The sequence below is a fragment of the Astatotilapia calliptera genome, chromosome 15, assembly GCF_900246225.1.
Source record: "Astatotilapia calliptera chromosome 15, fAstCal1.2, whole genome shotgun sequence".
Classification (NCBI taxonomy): Eukaryota; Metazoa; Chordata; class Actinopteri; order Cichliformes; family Cichlidae; genus Astatotilapia; species Astatotilapia calliptera.
The window spans coordinates 39880156-39900759 of NC_039316.1; the positions used below are offsets into that span (position 1 = coordinate 39880156).

The window sequence follows — 20604 nt, forward strand, 5'->3', positions numbered from 1 at the left end:
CGTGCAGCGTTTAAAGCGTGGAAGTACTGACCTTACTTTGAGTTTGATTCCATAAAAAGTGACAAAAACATTAGTGTCCGCTGTGCGTGGGAAGAAAACTTCTTTTTACAGCGAAAAAACCCCTAAACTTCCAAGCAAGCACCGAGTAGCTACGATGTAATGGGAAACTCACAGAGAAACTCGCGGATTCTTCCACTGACCGCGGCACACCTGCACCAGGGTAACCCTCCGCCTACCCCACTCCTGCTTTACAGGTGAAAATAGAGCAACAGGAGCGCTGAGTCTTTGACTTTATTTATTTTCTGCTATGTTTTACTTGCATCTATTTGAAAGACTGAGTGTAAACACACACAAAAAATATATTTTATGTGCTGGAATGTGCAGAAAATAGGTTTAAATATTAAACAAATTTCTTCCAGTCACAGAATGTTGCATATAATTAAATTTTTGCTTGATGCATAAAGTTAAAAGGTTAAAACTGATAAAAACAAGTTTTAAAAAGAGACTTTTCCATTTGATTACATTTTGTATGATGGATTATGTAGAAAAAGTAGAATTGGGCTGAAAGATCTATCGCTTTATCACCTATTCAGGTTGTAAATCGTGTTTTTAAAAAGTAACTAAGTAACTAATTACTTTTGAAAATAAGTAATCAGTAAAATAACGGGATTATTTTTTGGGGGAAGTAATCAGTAATTAGTTACTGATTACTTTTTCAAGTAACTTGACCAACACTGGTTATGAGTAAAAAAAAAGGGTGATTTTATTGAGTGACAAGAAGCACAACCCCAGGGTGAACCCAAGCCAAAATAATAAACAAAACCAACCAAGTCCTGTCAGTGAAAACTAACTAAATCCTAAGAAAAAACAAAACAAACAAATGACAATAGCCCCCTTGCTTCCTAGCCCAGAAACAGGAGAAAAAGTGGCTCACCCCTTCAGCTTAAACACACGCCTTTGGCGGCTCTCAAAGAGCACGCATACACATATAAAGGATTACACAACGAATTTGGAAGCCAGGACCAGGTATGAGTCTGCTGTCAAATCGGTTCACTGTCGCACTCACTCGCTTCTCTCTCCCGGAAGCTGTCAGAGCGGCTTTAAACCCTGGTCACATGGTCATGCTTATCCAATCTGCAGCCCGGTGCTCTTCCTGAGAGGAATAACCTGCAGAGACTCTTAAACATAGTAAAAAACACAAAACAGCAGCTACACAAACATCTTATGGCCTCGGGCCGTGACAGCCTTATTTCCACTTACGAGGACATTACACTGCCACTGTTCTAACGAAATTTAAAGAGAATGTCCTAATATGTGTGGATATCAAGATCATTCTTTGTTTTTACATTCACCAGGTCCCAATTAGCCCAAATAGCAAAGAGAAATTAAAAATGTATGTCATGAAAGAGTCATCCTCACTCCTCTTAGAAATGAGCTCATTTACAATATAAAAGGTTTGTCATTAAAAACAGCTTTCAGTGCACATGTCTGTGTGCATGTTTCCATGTGAGTGCAGCGTGTTTTCCACATGCCTTGACACGCTTCTTGTGTATTTGTAATATTTCTGGTAGCAGCTGTTTATCATTCCAGGCTGGAGTGTGTGTGTGTGTGTGTGGTGGAGGTTTCCAGTAACTACTGGTGACTCAGGACTGGAACAGTCGGTTTTCATGGTAAACGGGCTGGTTCTCAGAACTCTTTTCCACTCTATCTGAGCACTCAAAGCATTTTATACAACTAACACATTCACCCACTCACACAAGCACATTTTTCTAAACTGTTTAGTGCTTACTGTCATTGGAGAGTGTCTTGCCCAAGGATATTTGGCATGCAAACTGGTGGAGCCTGGGATCGAACTGCCAACCTTCCAGTTAGTGGCTGTAGCTCAGGTGGTGCTCTACCACCTGAGCTACAGCCACTCCGCTTTTTGTGGAGCGTTTAGTTGGAGCATCACAAGAACTTTGTTTTGGCTACAATAGGAGTTTCACATTCACCGCCAAAGCAGCAGCCCCCACACCATGCAGGTTGAATCATTCCAGCCCCTCTGTGATGCTGCTTTCCCTTCGCCAGCTACGGGAGTAAAAGTTGTTCAGTCTCCCGCCTGTCTCCATGTCCATCCCGCAGCAGACAAGTGCTGCATTTTCCTCACCGCAACCGGTGGCTGCTTCCAGCCATAGCAGCGCCAGGCTCCACGACCACGGCTTCCAGGAGGAGGCGACGTCCACGTCGCCACCACAGCTTACAGCAGCATGAGCTATGAAGAGACTGTTCATGTTCATGAAGTGAATAAGACTGAGAATTTACCCGCCAAGTCTCCCTCGGACTGTCACAGTATGCAGCACTGTATGAATTTGTGAAGAGGACCCAAAATGCAGACATCAAGGAAAGTGTAACAAAACTTGAATGTTAACAAAAAGTGAGCTGTTTAATAGGCGGATAAAAAACATTACAAAACAAAAGGCACACGGACACTGGAGGAAAGCTAACAGAACTAAACTGGGAAAACTGAATGCTGACCACAAAATACAAAGAGCAAAACCTTAAACGTAGAAAATCCTGGCAACATGGAGACATGAAAACATGATGACCACAACAACAAACACACAAACATGAACCACACACACACTCATCTTCATCTCCATCTTTATTACAGAGTGAACCTGAAGCAGAAACAAGCAGGAAAGAGCAGGAGATCATACAGGAAACAGGAGCTTTTTTACACAGTTTGGTTCTAGTGCAGGAGCTGTAATACAGAAATGAAGCACATCGTCACAGTCTGGTAACCTGACAGCAGACAGATTAAATATGCTGATAATGAACAAAAAAAAAACAACCTTTGTTTCTTTCTGAGTTTCAAAATAAAGTTTCCTGGAAAGAGCATGTGGATATTTGGCAAAAACATTACAGAAAACAAGAATTTCTGCCAGAGACAGAAAGTTCTTCCTAATATTTTGTTGTTAATGTGATGTTTGTGCGTCATTCGCCAGTTTGAACCCAGAATTTCCTGTTAATAGTTTCCAGCTTGTTGGACAGAAACGCGTCCACAGATTTCAGGGTTGTCTCTGAAGGTGAAAAATGTTTTTCTCCATCATGTTTCCACCTCCAATTCATATAAAGTGGAAAAAAACAACTTTTTTTTTTTTACTGCCTTCAGGTGATCCTGTGAGTTTCAGGTTCTTCAGGTCATCTCTCAGGCGAGTTTCAGCCCTCAGCTCTGACTGTCAGGACAAACAACTACATGACTGAAGGTTTGTGGATGCTCACTCTACATAATCCAGTGTTCCTCTGACCTGTGAACTTCGGTTAGGTGGTGAAGGATCTGAGCCAGGCTCAGCGAGTAGCTGTTCCTGACACTGACCTGCTGATGTTTGAGCCTTCATTCATTTTCTATGTAAGAGAGTTATAATACATCTAGGAGGTCATGGCTTTCACATTCAGTGCATTATGTTGGAGTATTTAATACACAGAGTGTGTCAGAAACAGGTGAAACCTCAGTGAGTTAAAGCAGCTGATCGGAGCAGCGCTGACACGTTTAGTCATGCTGTCCACAAACCTTAGTGCTGTCTTTGTTTTGATTACTTAGAAACAGCAGAGCATGAAGAAAAGTCTTTTTTTATAGATACAAATGATTACCTGATGGCCAGAATGTCTTTCTGTCACCAGTCGATCCAATAACATACGACGTGTCAGATAGGTGTTAGGATACATTCCCGAGTCCTAAAAAGCTTCTAATGACGCAAAAAGCATTCCCAAGAGACATTGGCCATTAGGTCAATAACCCATCCAGGAATCACAGCTGGTGCGGTTCACCTGGCTCAAGCTGGAAAAGACTGCAGCTAGCACTAGCAGATGGAGGAACCGACTGCAGGTCCTGAACGAGTTGAGCCAGCCCAGTCCATTAAAACTGCTAAAGCACGTACACCCTAACCTGGTGCAGGTCTGAAGGCATACTCGTCGTTGCTGTAGTAGTTCCTCTGGATGAAGTTAGGTGTGCCACCAACAGGGGTAGGTGGAAGTTATTTACAAGTCTTTGAATGAGTCCTGGAGGGCTCTGAAGTTCACATCGGGCTGTCCGTGGTCATTGCTGAATACTCGGTTTCTGAGACATGCGAGGCATCGATGAGCCTGGTGAGCCCGGTCTTGGTGGAGTACTTGAAGATGAAGGCCTTCATGAGGTCATAGCGGTAGTTCCTGTTCAGGGAGTTGTACAGGATGGGGTTGACACAGCAATGGACCAGCGAGAAGCACTGTGTTAGGTGCAGCGACACGTCCAGGAAGTTCTCCAGCCGGCAGCTGAAGGGCAGGAGATTCAGCAGGGACAGGGTGTCCAGCAGGAGGACAGTGTGGAATGGCAGCCAGCACACCAGGAAGACTACAATGTACGTGAGGATGATCCGCCGGCTGACGCGCCGCTCCTGGTCTGAGGTGGGAGGGATGGTCGTTGCAAGGAGTAGGTAGAAGATGGTGATGACAGGGAAGGGGATGGCGAAGCCGAGCGCAAAGAAGCTCAGCTGGATGCCCACCATCCACTCCTTCGGGTTGCTGGGCGGGTACACTGGACGGCAGATGGCGCCATCATAGTGCGCTGACTTCACCGCCTGCAGGAAGTAGGTGTCTGGGATGGAGGCCACCAGCGCCATCATCCAAACCAGAACACAGATCAGCCGGCGCACCACCTTCTTCCTGCGGCTGTCGGGGGTGTCGCCAAACAGCGTGACGGACAAGTAGCGGTCGACACTCATGCAGGCAAGGAAGAAGATGCTGCTGAAGAGGTTAACGCTGAAGACCAGGTGAGTAAGTTTACAGACGGATTCTCCAAACGGCCACTGACCGCCCTTCAGCAATGAGGTCACCCAGATCGGCAGCGTGGCCACGACGCACAGGTCAGCTATGGCCAGGTTCAAGATGTACAGGTGTGTCTCATAGCGGTTCCTGTCGGATCGCAGGTTGACCCAGACCACCAGGGCATTGGCGGCGAGGCCCACCAGGAAGATGAAGATGTAGAGGACGGAGAGGGTGTGAAGGAAGGCGGTTTGGTTGACGGTGCCCGAACACCTCAGCGCCTCCACGTGGGACAGGTTATGGTCAGCGGAGGTCAGGTTCAGCTCCTCCCACAGCTCAATGAGCTCAGAGAGGTCGTTAGCACTCAGACTCATGGCGACGAGGTTACACCTGGAAAACAGGGAAAGTCAGAAATATTAAATAAAAAACAAAGATGTATTTTTGATAAAAATACATTTAAATTAATGCACTGAATAAATTTCACATAATAAAAATAATAATAAATAATATGAAAATGTCATAATGAATAAATAAACCCCCAAACAACATAATTCATAAAATGTAAAAACTGTGTATTTGACTATGTGAAAGTAAAGTTTTCTGAAAGTATTCAAATTTCAAATTAAAATCTTGATGTCCATTCAGCCCACGGACCTCAGGCTTGTTTATAAGAGCAGTGTTTCCCACCAAACTCCATTCAAACATTCTTTAATTTAAGAATTTTCTTTGCGCTCCCAAATAAAGATTAAAGCGGACAAAGCTGAACGGGAGGTCGTATCAGGCGTATTGATTACAAGCAGGTTCAGGACTCCTGCTCACAAACTGTGGCTCTCCGTCAACTCGACCACACAACGAGAACACCAGCAGCTGGACAGACAGACGGAAGTCAGAGCAGGTCAAACATCCAGACTTCATTAACAAATTGAAGTGACTGAACCAACAATAACGTCAGTGTGTGATCAATAACATGTGAATGAGCTGAGAGGTCTGAAGGTTTTACTGCTGCGTTCTTTTTCCTGCTCCCGCTTGAGCAGAAAAAAGATAACCACGTCTTCCTGTTTTAACCCTCGGGAAATTCATCAGGTGCAAAATCACTAACTGAAGATCGATAAGTTTGATTTGGCAGTGAACACAGATTTAACACAGGAAATAATAAAAGACTAATATTGGAAACAAGACACATGCTGATTATTTGCATCAATAATCTGTTCTTCTGCTGCGAGTGAAACTCTCACCAAACTCCATTAAAAAATTCTCAGATTTAAGGGTTCTTTGACTTTTGGATGTTTGGGAGGGAATAAAACCTATAAGATATCAGCTTATTCCTGACAAAATGTTAGTGAAAATCAAAAACCTGTCATATTTTATTAGTTAAAAAGTCATTATGAATAAATGGTCTTAAACGTCTCATTCTTCTGCCTCTAAAACTCCTACATCATAACATCGAAAGCTTTACTTTCTCATTTTAGTTCATTTTAATCAGATCAACATTACTATGAATAATTCTTCCTGTGGATTCAGAGCATATTTTAAGATTAAAACTGATCTTTATGAGTCCACGTTTGTTTTGAGAACATTAAAACCAGAGAAGAAGAAGAAAACTGAGCCCTCAGACAGCAGACGGAGGATGAAAAGGAGGAGGAGTGTTTTATTGCTGCTGCACATAAAAACTCTGTAGGGTGCTTTAGACTGAAAGGTCATGACCTTCAAAATCAAATTTTACCGCAGCGCTGTGACAAAGAGTCAATTAGCTCGCCAATAAAACTCTAACCGGTGTCTTTTAGACAGAAAGTCTCAGATTTTACCAAAAAAAAAAGCATCTAAGAGCTGAGCTCAGCACCAGTCCACACACACACACACACACACACACACACACACACACACACACACACACACACACACACACATAGCTGATAATTATAATGAAGACAGCGGGCCTCGGTAGGCTTTAATGCATTACAGTAAATATGAGCTCTTTATCATGTGACTTACACACAGGTGTGCATACAGTAAGCACCAGCTTTGATGCTTTAAAAGAGTGGAAGCCAACAAGGCTCAGCACAGCTGTTTGAAACATCTGGATGAACCTCCAGCCACAGACACACTGTTACATCTGTAATAAGTGACAGCGTGTCTGTGTAATAAAGCAACGTGGGTCACACCTGTGTTTACCTGCCGGGCTCGTGCTGAGTCCTCATACATACAGTCAGCACGGCGCTCCATTCAAAGGAAATCCAGGTCCCTGAACGCAGGGTGAGCCACCAGTCAGAGGGCCATAAATTGGCCTCAGCGCCCTCAGAGCCAGAGTCCGTTCAAAAATCCCCTACGGTTCGTTTGGAGTTTGAGGCATTTCAGCATGAAGTGTGAGGCCTGAGCGCTCGCACCGCCCCCTTTGTAACTCGGCTCAGGCGCCGTGGACACAGCTTTGCACGGACCCACTCTTTAACCCTTTAATCCCCGGATCTTCCTACTGCAGGCGCAGATCTCACTAAGATCCACGACAGTTCACGTGCCTGCGCGCTGAAATCATCTCACCTGCAGGCACGTGCACGCTACAAAAACAGCTCATGTTGGCGCGTGCACACGTTAGCTACCTGTGTGCACGCGCGCTGAGCTGACTGAGTACTGCGGGTTAAAAATGCGTTAAAACGTCCGCTAAGTAAAGTTTGCTGGTAAACACAAACTGCCTAATGCAAACACGAGCGTTCGCAAACGGACAAGCTGCGTGCCGAAGGCACGGCGCGACTCCAGCGGCTCGTGGGAACTTTCAGCCGTCCGCATGCATGAGACCGTGCACGTGCCCGCACAACTAAACTTAAATAGGACATTTTTTAAACCGAGTCTGGCTAAGCCGCTGCAGAAATAAGCTTTTCCGATCAGCTTTAGTGGAGCACAAACTGGAGCAATAACGAACTCCATTTGAAAAAACGCCTGATTTAAGAATTGTTTGCTCGATGGTGAAAAGTAAAGTAGAGATATTTAAGAAGACTGATGACAGGCTTCCTGTCGGCGCAGAGTCCGCTCTGCTTCATTGCCCGTTCATCTCTGAGTCACACCTGATGCTATAAACAGCTTTTACCTGTATCCTTAACCTGTAAAAACATCTCTTTTCCCAGCGGACCCTGGAGCAGACATCAGCCTGAACGCTGCACAACTTACAGCACAAGAAGGGCGGCTCGGTCCGGATCAGTCCGGATCCACGGCGGGTCAGAGGGCACAGAGTCCGGCAGAGGGTCGCAGGCGGTCTCCCCGGGTCCCCCCACACTGCGGTTTAAATGAGAGAAGAAGAAACGCCCACAGAGGCAGCCCCACTCTGCGTGATTTATTACAGCTTCAGCTGCGGAACAATGAAACTGCGGAGGCGTGAGAGAAAGCGCCAAAAACAAAGAGGAACGGAGGAAAGGAAGAAGGAACGCCACTAAACTTAAATAGTACATTTTTTAAACCGAGTCTGGCTAAACGTGACAGCCGCTGCAGAAATAAGCATCAGGAAGAAATAAAACATCCACTATTAAAACTGGTCAAATAAAATATAACAAAATAAATAAATTCATTACAAATAAATGCATAACAATCTTGTTTTTATTAAAAGTGAGGTTAAATTTCATAAAACATGTTTAAAATTGAATACTATCCAAGAACTACATGGTAATATTAAAAAATAAAATAGATATGATTGTATTCTTTCAGTATCATCAATAATTTACCGCATATTTATTCGTCTTTTATTTTCACATGTTAAATGAACCTCATTAATAAAGCTCTGATGGCGTCTGTAGCTTGGACCATCAGTCACAGAGGCCTGTGGGCTTCAAGTCAAGTCAAGTCAAGTCAAGTTTATTTATAGAGCACATTTAAAAACAACCAAGGCTGACCAAAGTGCTGTACAGTAAATACAGATAAAATACAATAGAACACAATTTCGTAATAACACCTCGCTGATAAAAATAAAATAAAAATATATAAAACAAATAAATTAAACCTTTCTAAAAGCCAATGAAAAGAGGTGAGTTTTAAGAGCGGTTTTAAAAGTTTCTAGGCTTTTGGAGAGTCTGACGTGAGGAGGTAAACTGTTCCACAGTCTGGGTGCAGCCACAGCAAACGCCCTCTCTCCCTTTGTCTTTAATTTATACCTGGGAACATCTAAAAGCATCAGGTCGGCTGACCTCAAAGATCTCCTGGGGCGATAAGTACTAAGGAGTTCTGACAGGTAAGAAGGTGCAGTGCCATTTAAAACCTTAAAAGCCAGCAATAAGATTTTAAAATCAATCCTAAAGGCAACTGGGAGCCAGTGGAGAGAGCAGAGAACCGGAGTGATGTGGTCTCTTTTTTTTGAACCGGTCAACAGGCGAGCGGCAGCGTTCTGCACCAGTTGAAGGCGATGTAGACAGGAACGATCTAGGCCAGCATAGAGGGAATTGCAGTAGTCTAGCCGTGAAGTAATAAAAGCATGGACCACTCTTTCTAGATCGTTCCTGCAAAGGTAAGACTTGACTTTGGCTAAAATCCGCAAATGATAAAAAGATCCCTTAACTACAGAGCTGATTTGTTTATCAAGTTTAAAAGCATTGTCAAAAATAACACCAAGACTCTTAATGGAAGAAGTGCAATCGGAGGCTTCGAACCTCTCAGCAGTCCCCCCTCTGCTGTGTTGGCTCAAACCTGAAGGCCTTCCCTGATAAACACGTCGGCACGCAGCAGGTGTTTTTCTAAAACCTGTTCACTCCTGTCAGCACTAGCCTTTCCAGATGTGCCAGCTGTCAGCACCATCAGCAGCATCTAACACTGATCCCTGCACACAGAGATTCCTCCAGATTTTCTGTCTGTGGATGAAATGACATTCTACAGATGATGAAACTGAAACTGTTCTATCTAAGATGCTCTTCTTATACCCAATCACAGTATGGACCTGCTACCAAATAACCTTTTCAGCTGCTAAATGTTTCTACAGCTGTTTCTCCTTTGTCCCACCTACTTTTACAAGTTTATGTTGCCTGGTTACAACTTTCTGAGACATTTTTCAGCCACCAAGCTCAGTTTTCTTTGTTCTAATGTGAATAAAATGTTCTCTGTTATTCATGTTTGAAACGTTTCACAACTTTTTCAGGACTGAGTTGAAAAACATCAAATTAAACCAGGTTCTGTGTGAACCACAGTGTGGAGTGATGTGGGTCAGAATTTCAAAGTAAAGTCCAGACTGTATTTTAAAGATGGCTGTCACTCATAGACTCTGAGCTGTACTCAGACACATCCAAATAAAGTCCAAGAACTTCACCAAAACGGAGCTTCAGACATTCAGGCTGTTATTGTGAAGGAGCTAACACTGTTGCAGCTTTAAAAGTGAAGGATTTTAAAATAAAACCACAGGCCCTGGTGTGCTGTGGTGTTAAAGGCATCTGAGGCAGGTTTGAGTGTAAACTCTACAAACAGGAAGCCAAACAATGAACACAGCTGAGTATTTGAATTCACAAACTTTATTCATAAAAATAGTGGGCTTCCTCCTCCTCGTCTTCCTCCGCTCCCTCAGAGGAACAAACACCGAGGATTCCCACAGACGAGGAGGAGGAAGGGGGGGTTCCCGGGCCTGCTGGTTACTGTGGCAACAGGCCGAGGTCTTCAGGTATCCAGATTCCAGGGCTCAGTTTGACCACAGGAGCTTAGCGAGCCCTGTCTGACCTTTGACCTGCAGCACACTGCTCATGTCAGCAGCAGCAGTTTGACCAAACACAGCCAATTAACTGTAGCTATAGACAGCAGCAGGAAGGTCATGCCCCCAATAATCAATGATCAATAATCATCAGTCATCATGAAAATAAATACAAATATTTACAGAAAGAAGAAGAAGTAAAACATTTAAAAACATAAAACAGATAACAATAAAGAAATAATAGAAAAATAATTATTTATAAATGTATAATGAATCAAATAACGTAAAGTAAAACAAATAAATAAAAAATAACTGACAAAAAGTCAATAAAACCACGAGAAAAACACAAAATAAATATAAATATTCAGGAACTTTAAAAATAAATAAAACAAACACAGAAAACAGAATAAATAAAATGACAATTAAAATAAGATGATAATAAAAATACTTTACTACTATGATTAATAAGAACAACAATAACAATAATAATTTTAATCATGATGATGATGATGATGCTGTGCGAGGTCGCCTCAGGCTGTCTCGGATGTTTTTTGTTTATTATTGTGATTTTATCGTCCAGCTGCACGCCGTCCTTTGCAGGAAATTGACGTCTCCCAACAGGAAGTGCTCATTCAGCTGCACCTGGGGCACTTCCTGCCTTGTCCTGAGAAAATGAAGCTTCACACACACACACACACACACACACACACACACACACACACACACACACACACACACACACACACACACACACACCTGGTCCTCTGAGTGTGTGTGAGACAGGAAGTGGAACAGAAGTGCACACAGAGCTGCCACAGACTCACCTGACCTCACCTGTTTGCCTCTGACCCACCAAGATGCTAACAAATACTTATTATACCACTACTAGTACTCAGTACCAGTACTTCACACAGTGCTAACAGCACCACAGGTACTACTGCTGCTGCTGATCACCACTTGCACTCATGTATATATCATGTATATATCTATATCTATCTATCTACTTAGCACTTTTAATTCTTATTCTCATTTTTATTTTCATGTCTATTTAAGCTTAATTTATAACAGTATTTATAACAGTATGTTTGCACTGCTTTATTACCTATTCAGGTTGTAAATTACGTTTTTAAAAAGTAACTACCGTATTTCCCGGACTACAAAGCGCACCTAAATATTAGCCGCACAAGCTAAAATCAGGGGAAAATCCTGTTTTGTACATACATTAGCCGCACCTGACCAAAAGCCGCAGGTGTTTCAATGTTGACTTATCATATGTAAGAGAATATGCACAAAGGGAATTGTCAGGAAAGAGATGGCTGTTTGGAGACATCACTTTTATTAATATTTTGAAAAACAAGTTATGGGTACATATTTGCACATGTAGTACATAACAATAACCTACAGCACACCAGAACAATAGATTCGGCCTACCTTTTAGGCTCAGGTGCAGTGACACAGCTTTAACAAGAAGAAAAGTCAGTCATTCACCACCATCTTTCTCTTCTTCCTACGCACTAAAACCACCAAAGTCCTCTTCTCCAGTGTCGGATACAAACAGGCTCATGATGGCTTCGTCATCCACTCTTCTTCTCTCCTTCGTTGTCACTTTCAAAACCAAAGAAATCCTCATTGTCAGTGTCAGAGTCGAACACCCTCAGAAGGGCCGTGGCGGTGTCCTCCTCTCCATCATGCAGCAGTCCAGCCCTTCAAAATCCGTTGGTGATCGTGGATGTTTTCACACTTTTCCACGCTGTCAGAATCTACCGGTGGAGTTGGGCATAACTTGCTTTTTGGGCATAACTTGCAAGTTTATCGCCGCTCATCATCCACGACTCCCGCTGAACGCGTAGCGCTACTTTGAAGTTTGTTTTTCGCGCTACTTCGTACGGCACTACGTTGCCTGGCGGACGGACATGTGACTAACATACCACTCTTGAACCCCGATCCTTCCGCCAGGCAACGTAGTGCCGTACAACAGCGGAACACACAAAACAAATCATCTTACGATATGACAAAAATCACGGACAATCCATAGAAAAGCCGCACCTGACTAAAAGCCGCAGGGTTCAAAGCTTGTGCAAAAAGTAGCGGCTTATAGCCCGACATTTACGGTAAGTACTTTTGAAAGCAAGTAATCAGAAAAGTAATGGGATTACTTTTGGGGCAGTAATCAGTGATTAGTTACTGATTACTTTTTTCAAGTAACTTGACCAACACTGCCCGTGAAAGTAGAAAAGCTCTATATAAGAATCGGTCCATTTACCATTTCATTGAGAGGAACTACAGTTAAAACTCACCAGTCACAGAGTGTCCCTGACTGCACACTGAGAGGTGAGACAGGCAGACCGCCATTACTGTGTCAGAGAGGCATCTCAGTGGATCGGACTCACGGAGCTCTGTGGGTGGTGTGGATGCCACCCAAGTGGGATACATTCATCCTCTCAGGGCTCCTCACTGTGTCAGCTCAGGATCTGTGGGACGGAGAACAGTCGTGTTTCAGGTCCAGACACATCCTGAAGGAGAGTGATTTAATCAGAGAGTCAGATGAGGAGAACAGAGGAGGAGTTCAGAGCCCTGCTCCAGTAAACAGCTTCCACAAACTCAGAGTCAACAGTCAACAATCAACATAAACGAACTCTGGTTGATGTTGATTGTTGACTTTCTCCTGTGGAGACCTCTGTGTGGTAGGACTGTTTCATTTTCTCATACATGTTTCAGTGATTCCACTGACTCCCTCCTCTCATGCTGACAGGGTGTCTCGGTCCTGTTAGACACTTTGTTTTCTTCACTCTGCTGATTTTTCTCCACCAGACTGTGAGTCATTTTTCATGCTGGCCTCTATGCTGAGGAATGCTCATGTGAGTTTATCTCAGACATCACAGTCAGAGTTCATGTCACAGCAGTTCCATAGTTCAGCGAAGCATACGGAGACACGAGGCAGCCACCCCCCGTTTAAGACAACAAGATTACAAGCAGCTGTGGATCAGAGGACTTGGAGGACTCGAAAGACTGCGATCGACCTCAGCAGTCTTCAGGAAACCAGGTCTCGGTGTCACTGCGGTAAGTCTCTGATGATTCTCTATCGGTCCGTTAGCATCAGACTGTGAACCAGGACAGAAATATTAACCATGAAAGCCTGAAATTTTCAATTATTAAATGTATCCTTTGGGACAGATGCATGAAAAATGTTGGAGTACTGAAAGCGTCCAGCACTCTTGCAAAGTCCCAGGTGTGAGCAAACGCACTAATAAAAAACTTCATACTGTAGAAGATACCTAGTGAAATCATTTTGAAATATTTATATTTCTCAGTGGTGCAAAAATAAAGAATACTTTGTTTACTCGGATACTTTGTTACTTTGTTGGATGGAGCAAATATGACCATCTGTACCACAGAGATCATCAGCACATAGTCTGATCCCAGATTCCAGATGACACTCTGACTCTGAAAATAATCTTGGTAAATAAGTGCATGTGTGTACATATTTGTGCATATCCTTCATGTTTTATTTGGGAATATTAATGAATTGTAGCTCATTGAATTATCACGAATGTGGATTTTTTATGAATATGCCTCTGATATGTTTTAATGTCTCTCACATTACAGCTCCGCATTCACTTTGATGCTGAGAGCAGAGAAAATGTCAGATCTTTATCTTTGTTCCTTATCAGATATATTTATGCTTCAACATACGCCCCTCTGACTCCGCCCCTCGTCTGTCGCTTCCTGGTTCACACAGCTGATGATCACATGAGAGCGCTTCACTCTGCAGCAGACCATCTTCATCTATGACGCTCTTATCTTCAGTCTGTCAACGGTGTGGGACAAAGATGCCACCATCGTGGTTTGATCTGTTCCTCTGATTGGATCACAGAAGTTCATTCCTGTTATGTTTCAGGCTCAGACTGTGATCCTCCAATCACAGCACTCTGATATGACGATGTGATCTTCACTGTGGCGTGCTTCTGTCACCGCTCTTCTTTTTTCCTAGCTCCTTACTGCCGTTCCTGCCCCCCTTTCTGTCATGTCAGGACTCAGGATCACTGCTGGGAGTCTCTGATCATTCAGCTCTCATTTTGAACAGCAGCAAACCAAGCTCAGTGCTCACTGAGACCACAGACTGCTGACACTTTACCATAAACAACACTCCAGCTGTCAAACATGAGAGGCTAAAGTGAACTTTATCAGAAAACCACTCAGATCTGAAGTTTCACTTCCAGAAATGAAGCAGCAGTAAAACAGTAATGCTGAGGACAATCAGCATGGACATGTTTGATCAAAGAGTCCCTGAAACATCATAGACAGATGTTCACGTTAAACGTTATAAATGAAGGGTTGGAGTGGCGACCTTTGGCTTTGTGGATATGTTACCTTCCTGATGAAGCCCTTTCTGTTATTGTTGATGTGAACAGTCACATTATCCCAGCACACAGTCAATATTCATCATAATGAATCCAGATCAGGCTTTCCAAACATCACAGGACAGATCCAGAACAGGCGCAGCAAAAATAGGTACACCGTTTGCTTTACTTGAACACATTTCATTGATCTTAAACTGAAAGCAGGTTAAACCACTCTTCTCCTGACATATCTGAGGGTTTCTTCTGCGATAACCTAATTATTATGGAGACCGGGATCTCTCTTTCCAGACTATGGTTCCAGTTAACATACTACCAAAGCTTCTCAGGTAATTCAAATTTGAGAGGTTTGCGGATTCCTGCTATTTCTGGATTGTTTGTCCGCCTCGTGTCAGATTATTTAAATCTTTGAATTTTCATTTGCTGGGAACGTCTAGCAGAAGCCCCAGTCCGCGAGGTCTTCAACGCACACCTCCGGCAGAGCTTCAATAGCATTCCGAGGGAGACTGGGGACATTGAGTCTGAATGGACCATGTTGTGGTTGCTCCATTTTCCTTTTGTTTTGCTTTGTTCATTTGTCTCTTTTAATTCTATTTTTTTGTACATTTTCAAAATGTTCAAAATAAAGATTCAATCAATCAATCAAACCATGTTCAGCGTCTCCATTGCCGAAGCTGCTGCATTGAGCTGCAGCTGGAAGGTGGTTGGTGCCTGTCGTGGTGGTAACACCCGAACCAAATGGTGGACACCAGAGGTGAAGGGAGCCACCAGGCTGAAGAAGGAGTCCTATTGGGCTTAGCTAGCCTGTGGGACTTTGGAGGCAGCTGACAGGTACCGACAGGCCTAGCAGAATGCGGCTCGGGCAGTGGCTGAAGCAAAAACTCAGGTGTGGGAGGAGTTCAGAGAGGCCATGGAAAAAGACTTTCAGACTGCCTCGAAGAGATTCTGGCAAACCGTCAGGAGTCTCAGGAGGGGAAAGCGGTGCTCTACCTGCACTGTGTATAGTTGGCTGAGAGCTGCTGACTTTGACTGAGAAAATTGCGGTGGAAGGAATACTTCGAGGACCTCTTTAATCCCACTGACAATCCCACCTCATCCGAGGAGGAAGCAGAGTCTGGGGATGATGGGGATGACCCGCCAATTCCCGGCCCCCGATAAAGCTGTCATGGTCCTGGGTCGTGTGACCCAGTGTGTTATGCTTAGCCTATTTTGATGTTTATTATTTTAGGTTCTCTAAGGTAGTCCAGCCATTTGTATATATCACCCCTGCATTACGTCTCCCTTGCCCTTCGTGTGTTTATGTCTGTGTGTCTTGTACTGTCAAGTTCATGCTGTCAGTTATGTCACCTCCCCCTGTACTATGTCTCCCCGGGTCATGTCTCATGTTTCCTGTTTTACTTTGAAGGCCTGCATTCACTGTCAGTGTATTCAGTTTTACTCCTCCTGTCCTGTCGTTAAGTTCATGTGTGTCAGCTGCGTTCCCATGTGTGGTCACTTCCCCTGATCATCCCTCATGTGTATTTAGTCTCTGTGTTTCATACAGTCTGCGTCGCGTCGTCTGTGTTCCCACCCTCCGTGTTTCCATGCCTGGTCTGTTGTCTTCCAAGCCATAGCCTCACCATCGTTTGTTCCCAGTTCAGGTTTCTGTTTAGCCACGTTATCCCTGCTGTATTTGTACACCTTGTTTTCAGCCATATTAAAGGCTCGCCTTCTCTTAAAGCTCACTCCCGTCTGCTCACTCGTGTACGCACCTGGGTCCATTACACGCATTCTCCACTCGGTCCGTCACAGCGGACCGTGACAAAAGCGGAAGAAGATGGATGGATGGATGGAATTTTCATTTGCTGATGTGGGAGCAGGAGGAGGTCAGGGGTCCATGTTATTAGCTAAAGTCATTTTAATGTCTTCAGGCACTGATGTTCCACAGCCCGGGGTAGGCAAGAACTAAAAACATAAAAAAGAAAAAGATAAGGACTTAGTAACAATAACTGAAGGGACACTGGATTATATGGATGGATGGATGGATGGAGCGACCATGGTTCAGGGGGTTGGGAAGCTCATCTTGTAACCGGAAGGTTGCTTGTCCGATTCCCAGCTCTGTCTGTCCTGGTCATTGTGTCCTTCACCCAACCGCCTACTGGTGTTGGCCGGAGGGGCCGATGGCGCGATATGGCAGCCTCTCTTCTGCCAGTCTGCCCCAGCGCAGCTGTGGCTACAACTGTGATTTGCCTCCACCACTCTCACATTCCACCAGTGTGTGAATGTGAGAGTGAATGAATAGTGGTTCTGTAAAGCACTTTGAGTGTCTAGAAAAGCACTATATGAATGCAGTCCATTATTATGAATGGAGGGATGTATAGACCAGTTTCAGGCCTCAATGGTGTTCACTTAAAAGTATCTGAACTCTCTTGGTGTGTGAATGCCATTAAAATAAAAAAAAACCCCTGTGGGCTTACTTTGTGTTTGGATAATGGTGCTGGTGGAACATGCTGTCTAACATGTCACTCCAAAATCTCCCACAGGTGTTCAGCTGAGATCAGCACTTCATCTTCCTGCTCATCAGAGCATTCAGCAGTTCTACCGACATCCACCTCTGCATTAGAGTTCCCACTGGATCATCCTTAGGTTTATGTTGTAAGGATGGATGGACCTGTAGAGGAGAAGAAGATGGGATCTGCAGGTAGGAGATAAGTTTGTCTCAGTACATGTTAATGAGGCAGAAACACATGCAGTCCAAGCTACCCAGTCATAGCTGTTGTTGTTTCCATGGAGAACCTGCTGCTCTTCATCACTCAGACCCTTAATGTCAGGGTGGCCGGACTGGAGATGCGCTAACTCCATAGAGGGTGTCACACGGTTTTCTCATAGAAACTCTGAGAAGAAAAAAAATCTGATCTGGATTAAAAGAGATATTCATTCAATTCAATTCTGTCCAAATTTATTTATAAAGCGCCAAGTCACACAGTCGCCTCAAAGCACTTTATATTATAAGGCAGATCCTACAACAATACATACAGAGGAAAAACCCAACAATCATATGACCCCTATGAGCAAGCACAATGGGAAGGAAAAACTCCCTTTTAACAGGAAGAAACCTCCAGCAGAACCAGGCTCAGGGAGGGGCGGGGCCATCTGCTGTGATTGGTTGGGGTGAGAGAAGGAAGACAGGATACAGACATGCTGTGGAAGAGAGACAGAGGTTAATAACAGATATGATTCAATGCAGAGAGGTCTGTTAATACATAGTGAGAAGAAGAAACACCCAGTGCATCATGGGAATCCCCCAGCAGCCTACATCTATTGCAGCATAACTAAGGGAGGATTCAGGGTCACCTGGTCCAGCCCTAACTATATGCTTTAGCAAAAAGGAAAGTTTGAAGCCTAATCTTGAAAGTAGAGATAGTGTCTGTCTCCTGAATCCAAACTGGAAGCTGGTTCCACAGAAGAGGGGCCTGAAAACTGAAGGCTCTGCCTCCCATTCTACTTTTAAATACTCTAGGAACAATAATATGTATATCCATATTGTTGTGCTGTGCACTGAACTAGTGATGGTAAATTTGATTCTTTTTACTGAATCGAGTGTTAATGAGTCACTCACCAAAGTGAATCGGATTTTTGAGTCATTTGATTCACTGAGTCAGTTGACCAGAGAGTGCGAAAATTTTACATTTTCACTCAAACTTAATTTGTTTCCCTTTTCATGTAAATCCCACTGCTAAGACGAATGATTAAAAAAAAAGAACACACCTATTTTATAGAGAAAAAAAGAGCAAAAACATTTCTAAAATTAAACAATTGTCATGGTCCTGGGTCGTTGACCCAGCGTTTTGTGTTTTGTGATTATTTCCCTCTGTTCTAGTTATTCTGTGTCCTCCCCCCTTGTGTCCGGTTCGGGTTCTAGATTTCCTGTTTTGTTCTGAAAGTCTGTGTCTGTTGTCATTGTGTTCAGCTTGTGTCCTCCAGTCATCATGTGTATTCAGATCAGCTGTTCTTCCCTCCTGTGTGTGATTACCTGATTACCTTGTGTGTGTATATTTAGTGGGTGTCGGTCTGTGTTCGTTGTCGGCTCGTCTGCATTCATCCGTGTGTCTCTGCGTTCTATGGTGTTCCTGTCTCTGCGTCTCTCTGCCCTGCACCCTTTTGGTATGGTCCCAGGTTTGTCACTTAGTTTCTCCCAGTTTAGGTTTTCGTTTGTAATTACTCATGCTTCATTGCCTGTTTTTGCCACTACCACCCTGTAAATAAACGTCACTCGTATCATCAGTTTGCTTTCTACTTGAGCTCTCAGCTAAGGCGGTCGCACTTTTCTCCTCTCCTCCTCACCCTTATCTTCCCTGCTTAGCCTCTATGTCCTTGTCTTGTCTTGTGTGCATTTACTTTCCCTGGAACAGTCTCTCACTGTCGTTCTCTAAAACCTAAAAGAGAATTATGGATTTGATCAACTGGTCTCTGAGTGCTATTGACACCCTTTTCCCAACGAGAAGTCTGGGCTCGGGAGAGCCTGAGTGCCCTGGAGGGACTTTCCCTGCCGGTTACACGATGGACGGGTGGCAGAACTGGAGGACCGTGTGCCTGGCGGGACTGTCGATCGAGGACGCTGAAGATATCTACCTATTCGGAACCATGATAACAGGGTTCATGCTGATCGGCGTTGGCTTAGCCCTGGTTTATCAGAGAAATAAGAGAGCGGAACCGGCTGTTCAAACCCCCACAAGGCTGCCCGCTGGATTCGAAGCGACGGGACGAGGCGCGACCTCTCACAACGAACGTAATATGGTCAACACCTTGGAGACGCTTACAGCTGCTGTGAAGGCTCAAAACAACACCATTGAGCGTATGAGGGGAAACATCAGAGAAAGGCCTGCTCAAAATGACACCCTTGAGCGACAGTTGGAAAACATCGCGGAACGGATCACTGCAGTTGTGAGGTCTCAGAATCAAAAGACTGACAACACCATGGAACAGAAGTTTGATACCATCATGGGGAGGCTCGCGGCTCTCCAACGGGAGATCGAGGGACCAGTGTCAGAGGGCTAAATTCGAGCTGCTCACAAAGGAGAAATCAACAATATTCAACATTTGGACACCACGGCGCCAGCTGCTAGGCCCAAGGCTGGAGCCCACCAAAACAACTCCCTGATAACGACTGTGTGATGACTATTCTTCCCGTCCCATGAAGGCCACCTGGGTTGGCTGGCAGACTGTTTACTTAGCCTGATAGAGCGAAGGACACTGTCTCTGCTGAACTATGGACACGCACACACATACACTTACACTGATAGGCACTCACTCATCCCCCCTCCCTTTCCAACGCCTTCGATGCTTGTTTCCGGCGAGGGAACACGGCGGGTCTGTGTGCCGCGCTGGAATGATAGCGCTGTGCAGGGTGGCTGCTGTGTTTCTTCAGATTACTCCTCACCCCCCACCCACCCCTGTGGCTTGTCATGTCTTCACAATGTTGTGCTGTGGACATTTATGTGCTTTTTTGTGCAAAGGAGTTTTTTTGTTTCCTGTTCTCATGCTGTCCTACCATGGAAGCACAGCATGAGTAGGGGTCTCTTTTTTCCTCTTGTACTTTCCCCACTGTAGTGTACATTTCAATGTTTTTTCCTGATTCTACCAATCTCCGACCTGTATCCCCATGTAATGTTTGTGCTATATGTGTAAGGTCGGGGGGGTCCCATTTCACTGCAGGGCAACCTGCATGTGACGAATAAAGCTTTGATTGATTGATTGATTGATTGCTGCATCTTGGGTCCTCCTTTTCCTCCACTCCACACGGCTCACTCCGCCAGCCGTGACAGTACGAGCCGACCAGAC

At 44.3% G+C, this 20604-nt stretch overlaps 1 protein-coding gene across 2 annotated transcripts; it reads right to left on the reverse strand.

Moving 5' to 3' along the window:
* Window positions 1–2623: 2623 nt before the first annotated feature.
* LOC113007064 (atypical chemokine receptor 3-like) lies at window positions 2624–8245 on the reverse strand. Of its 2 annotated transcripts, none has more exons than XM_026143422.1 (2): window positions 7939–8245; window positions 2624–5169 (listed from the first exon to the last, which is right to left on the reverse strand). In XM_026143422.1, exons 1-2 carry the CDS (start codon window positions 8214–8216, stop codon window positions 4056–4058), a joined length of 1392 nt encoding a protein of 463 aa, XP_025999207.1. In that variant the 5' UTR covers window positions 8217–8245; the 3' UTR covers window positions 2624–4055. The 2 variants fall into 2 exon arrangements, with proteins under 2 accessions (XP_025999207.1, XP_025999208.1); XM_026143423.1 differs by lacking the exon at window positions 7939–8245 and adding an exon at window positions 6952–7909.
* Between the last annotated feature and the right edge of the window lie 12359 nt (window positions 8246–20604).

Excerpts from the sequence above, each read along its gene's own strand:
- LOC113007064 (XM_026143422.1), bottom strand. The coding sequence starts at position 8,216 with ATGTACTATTTAAGTTTAGTGGCGTTCCTTCTTCCTTTCCTCCGTTCC. Across the intron at positions 5,170-7,938 it reads CGAGCCGCCCTTCTTGTGCT|GTGTAACCTCGTCGCCATGA; the intron begins GTAAGTTGTGCA and ends CCTGTTTTCCAG.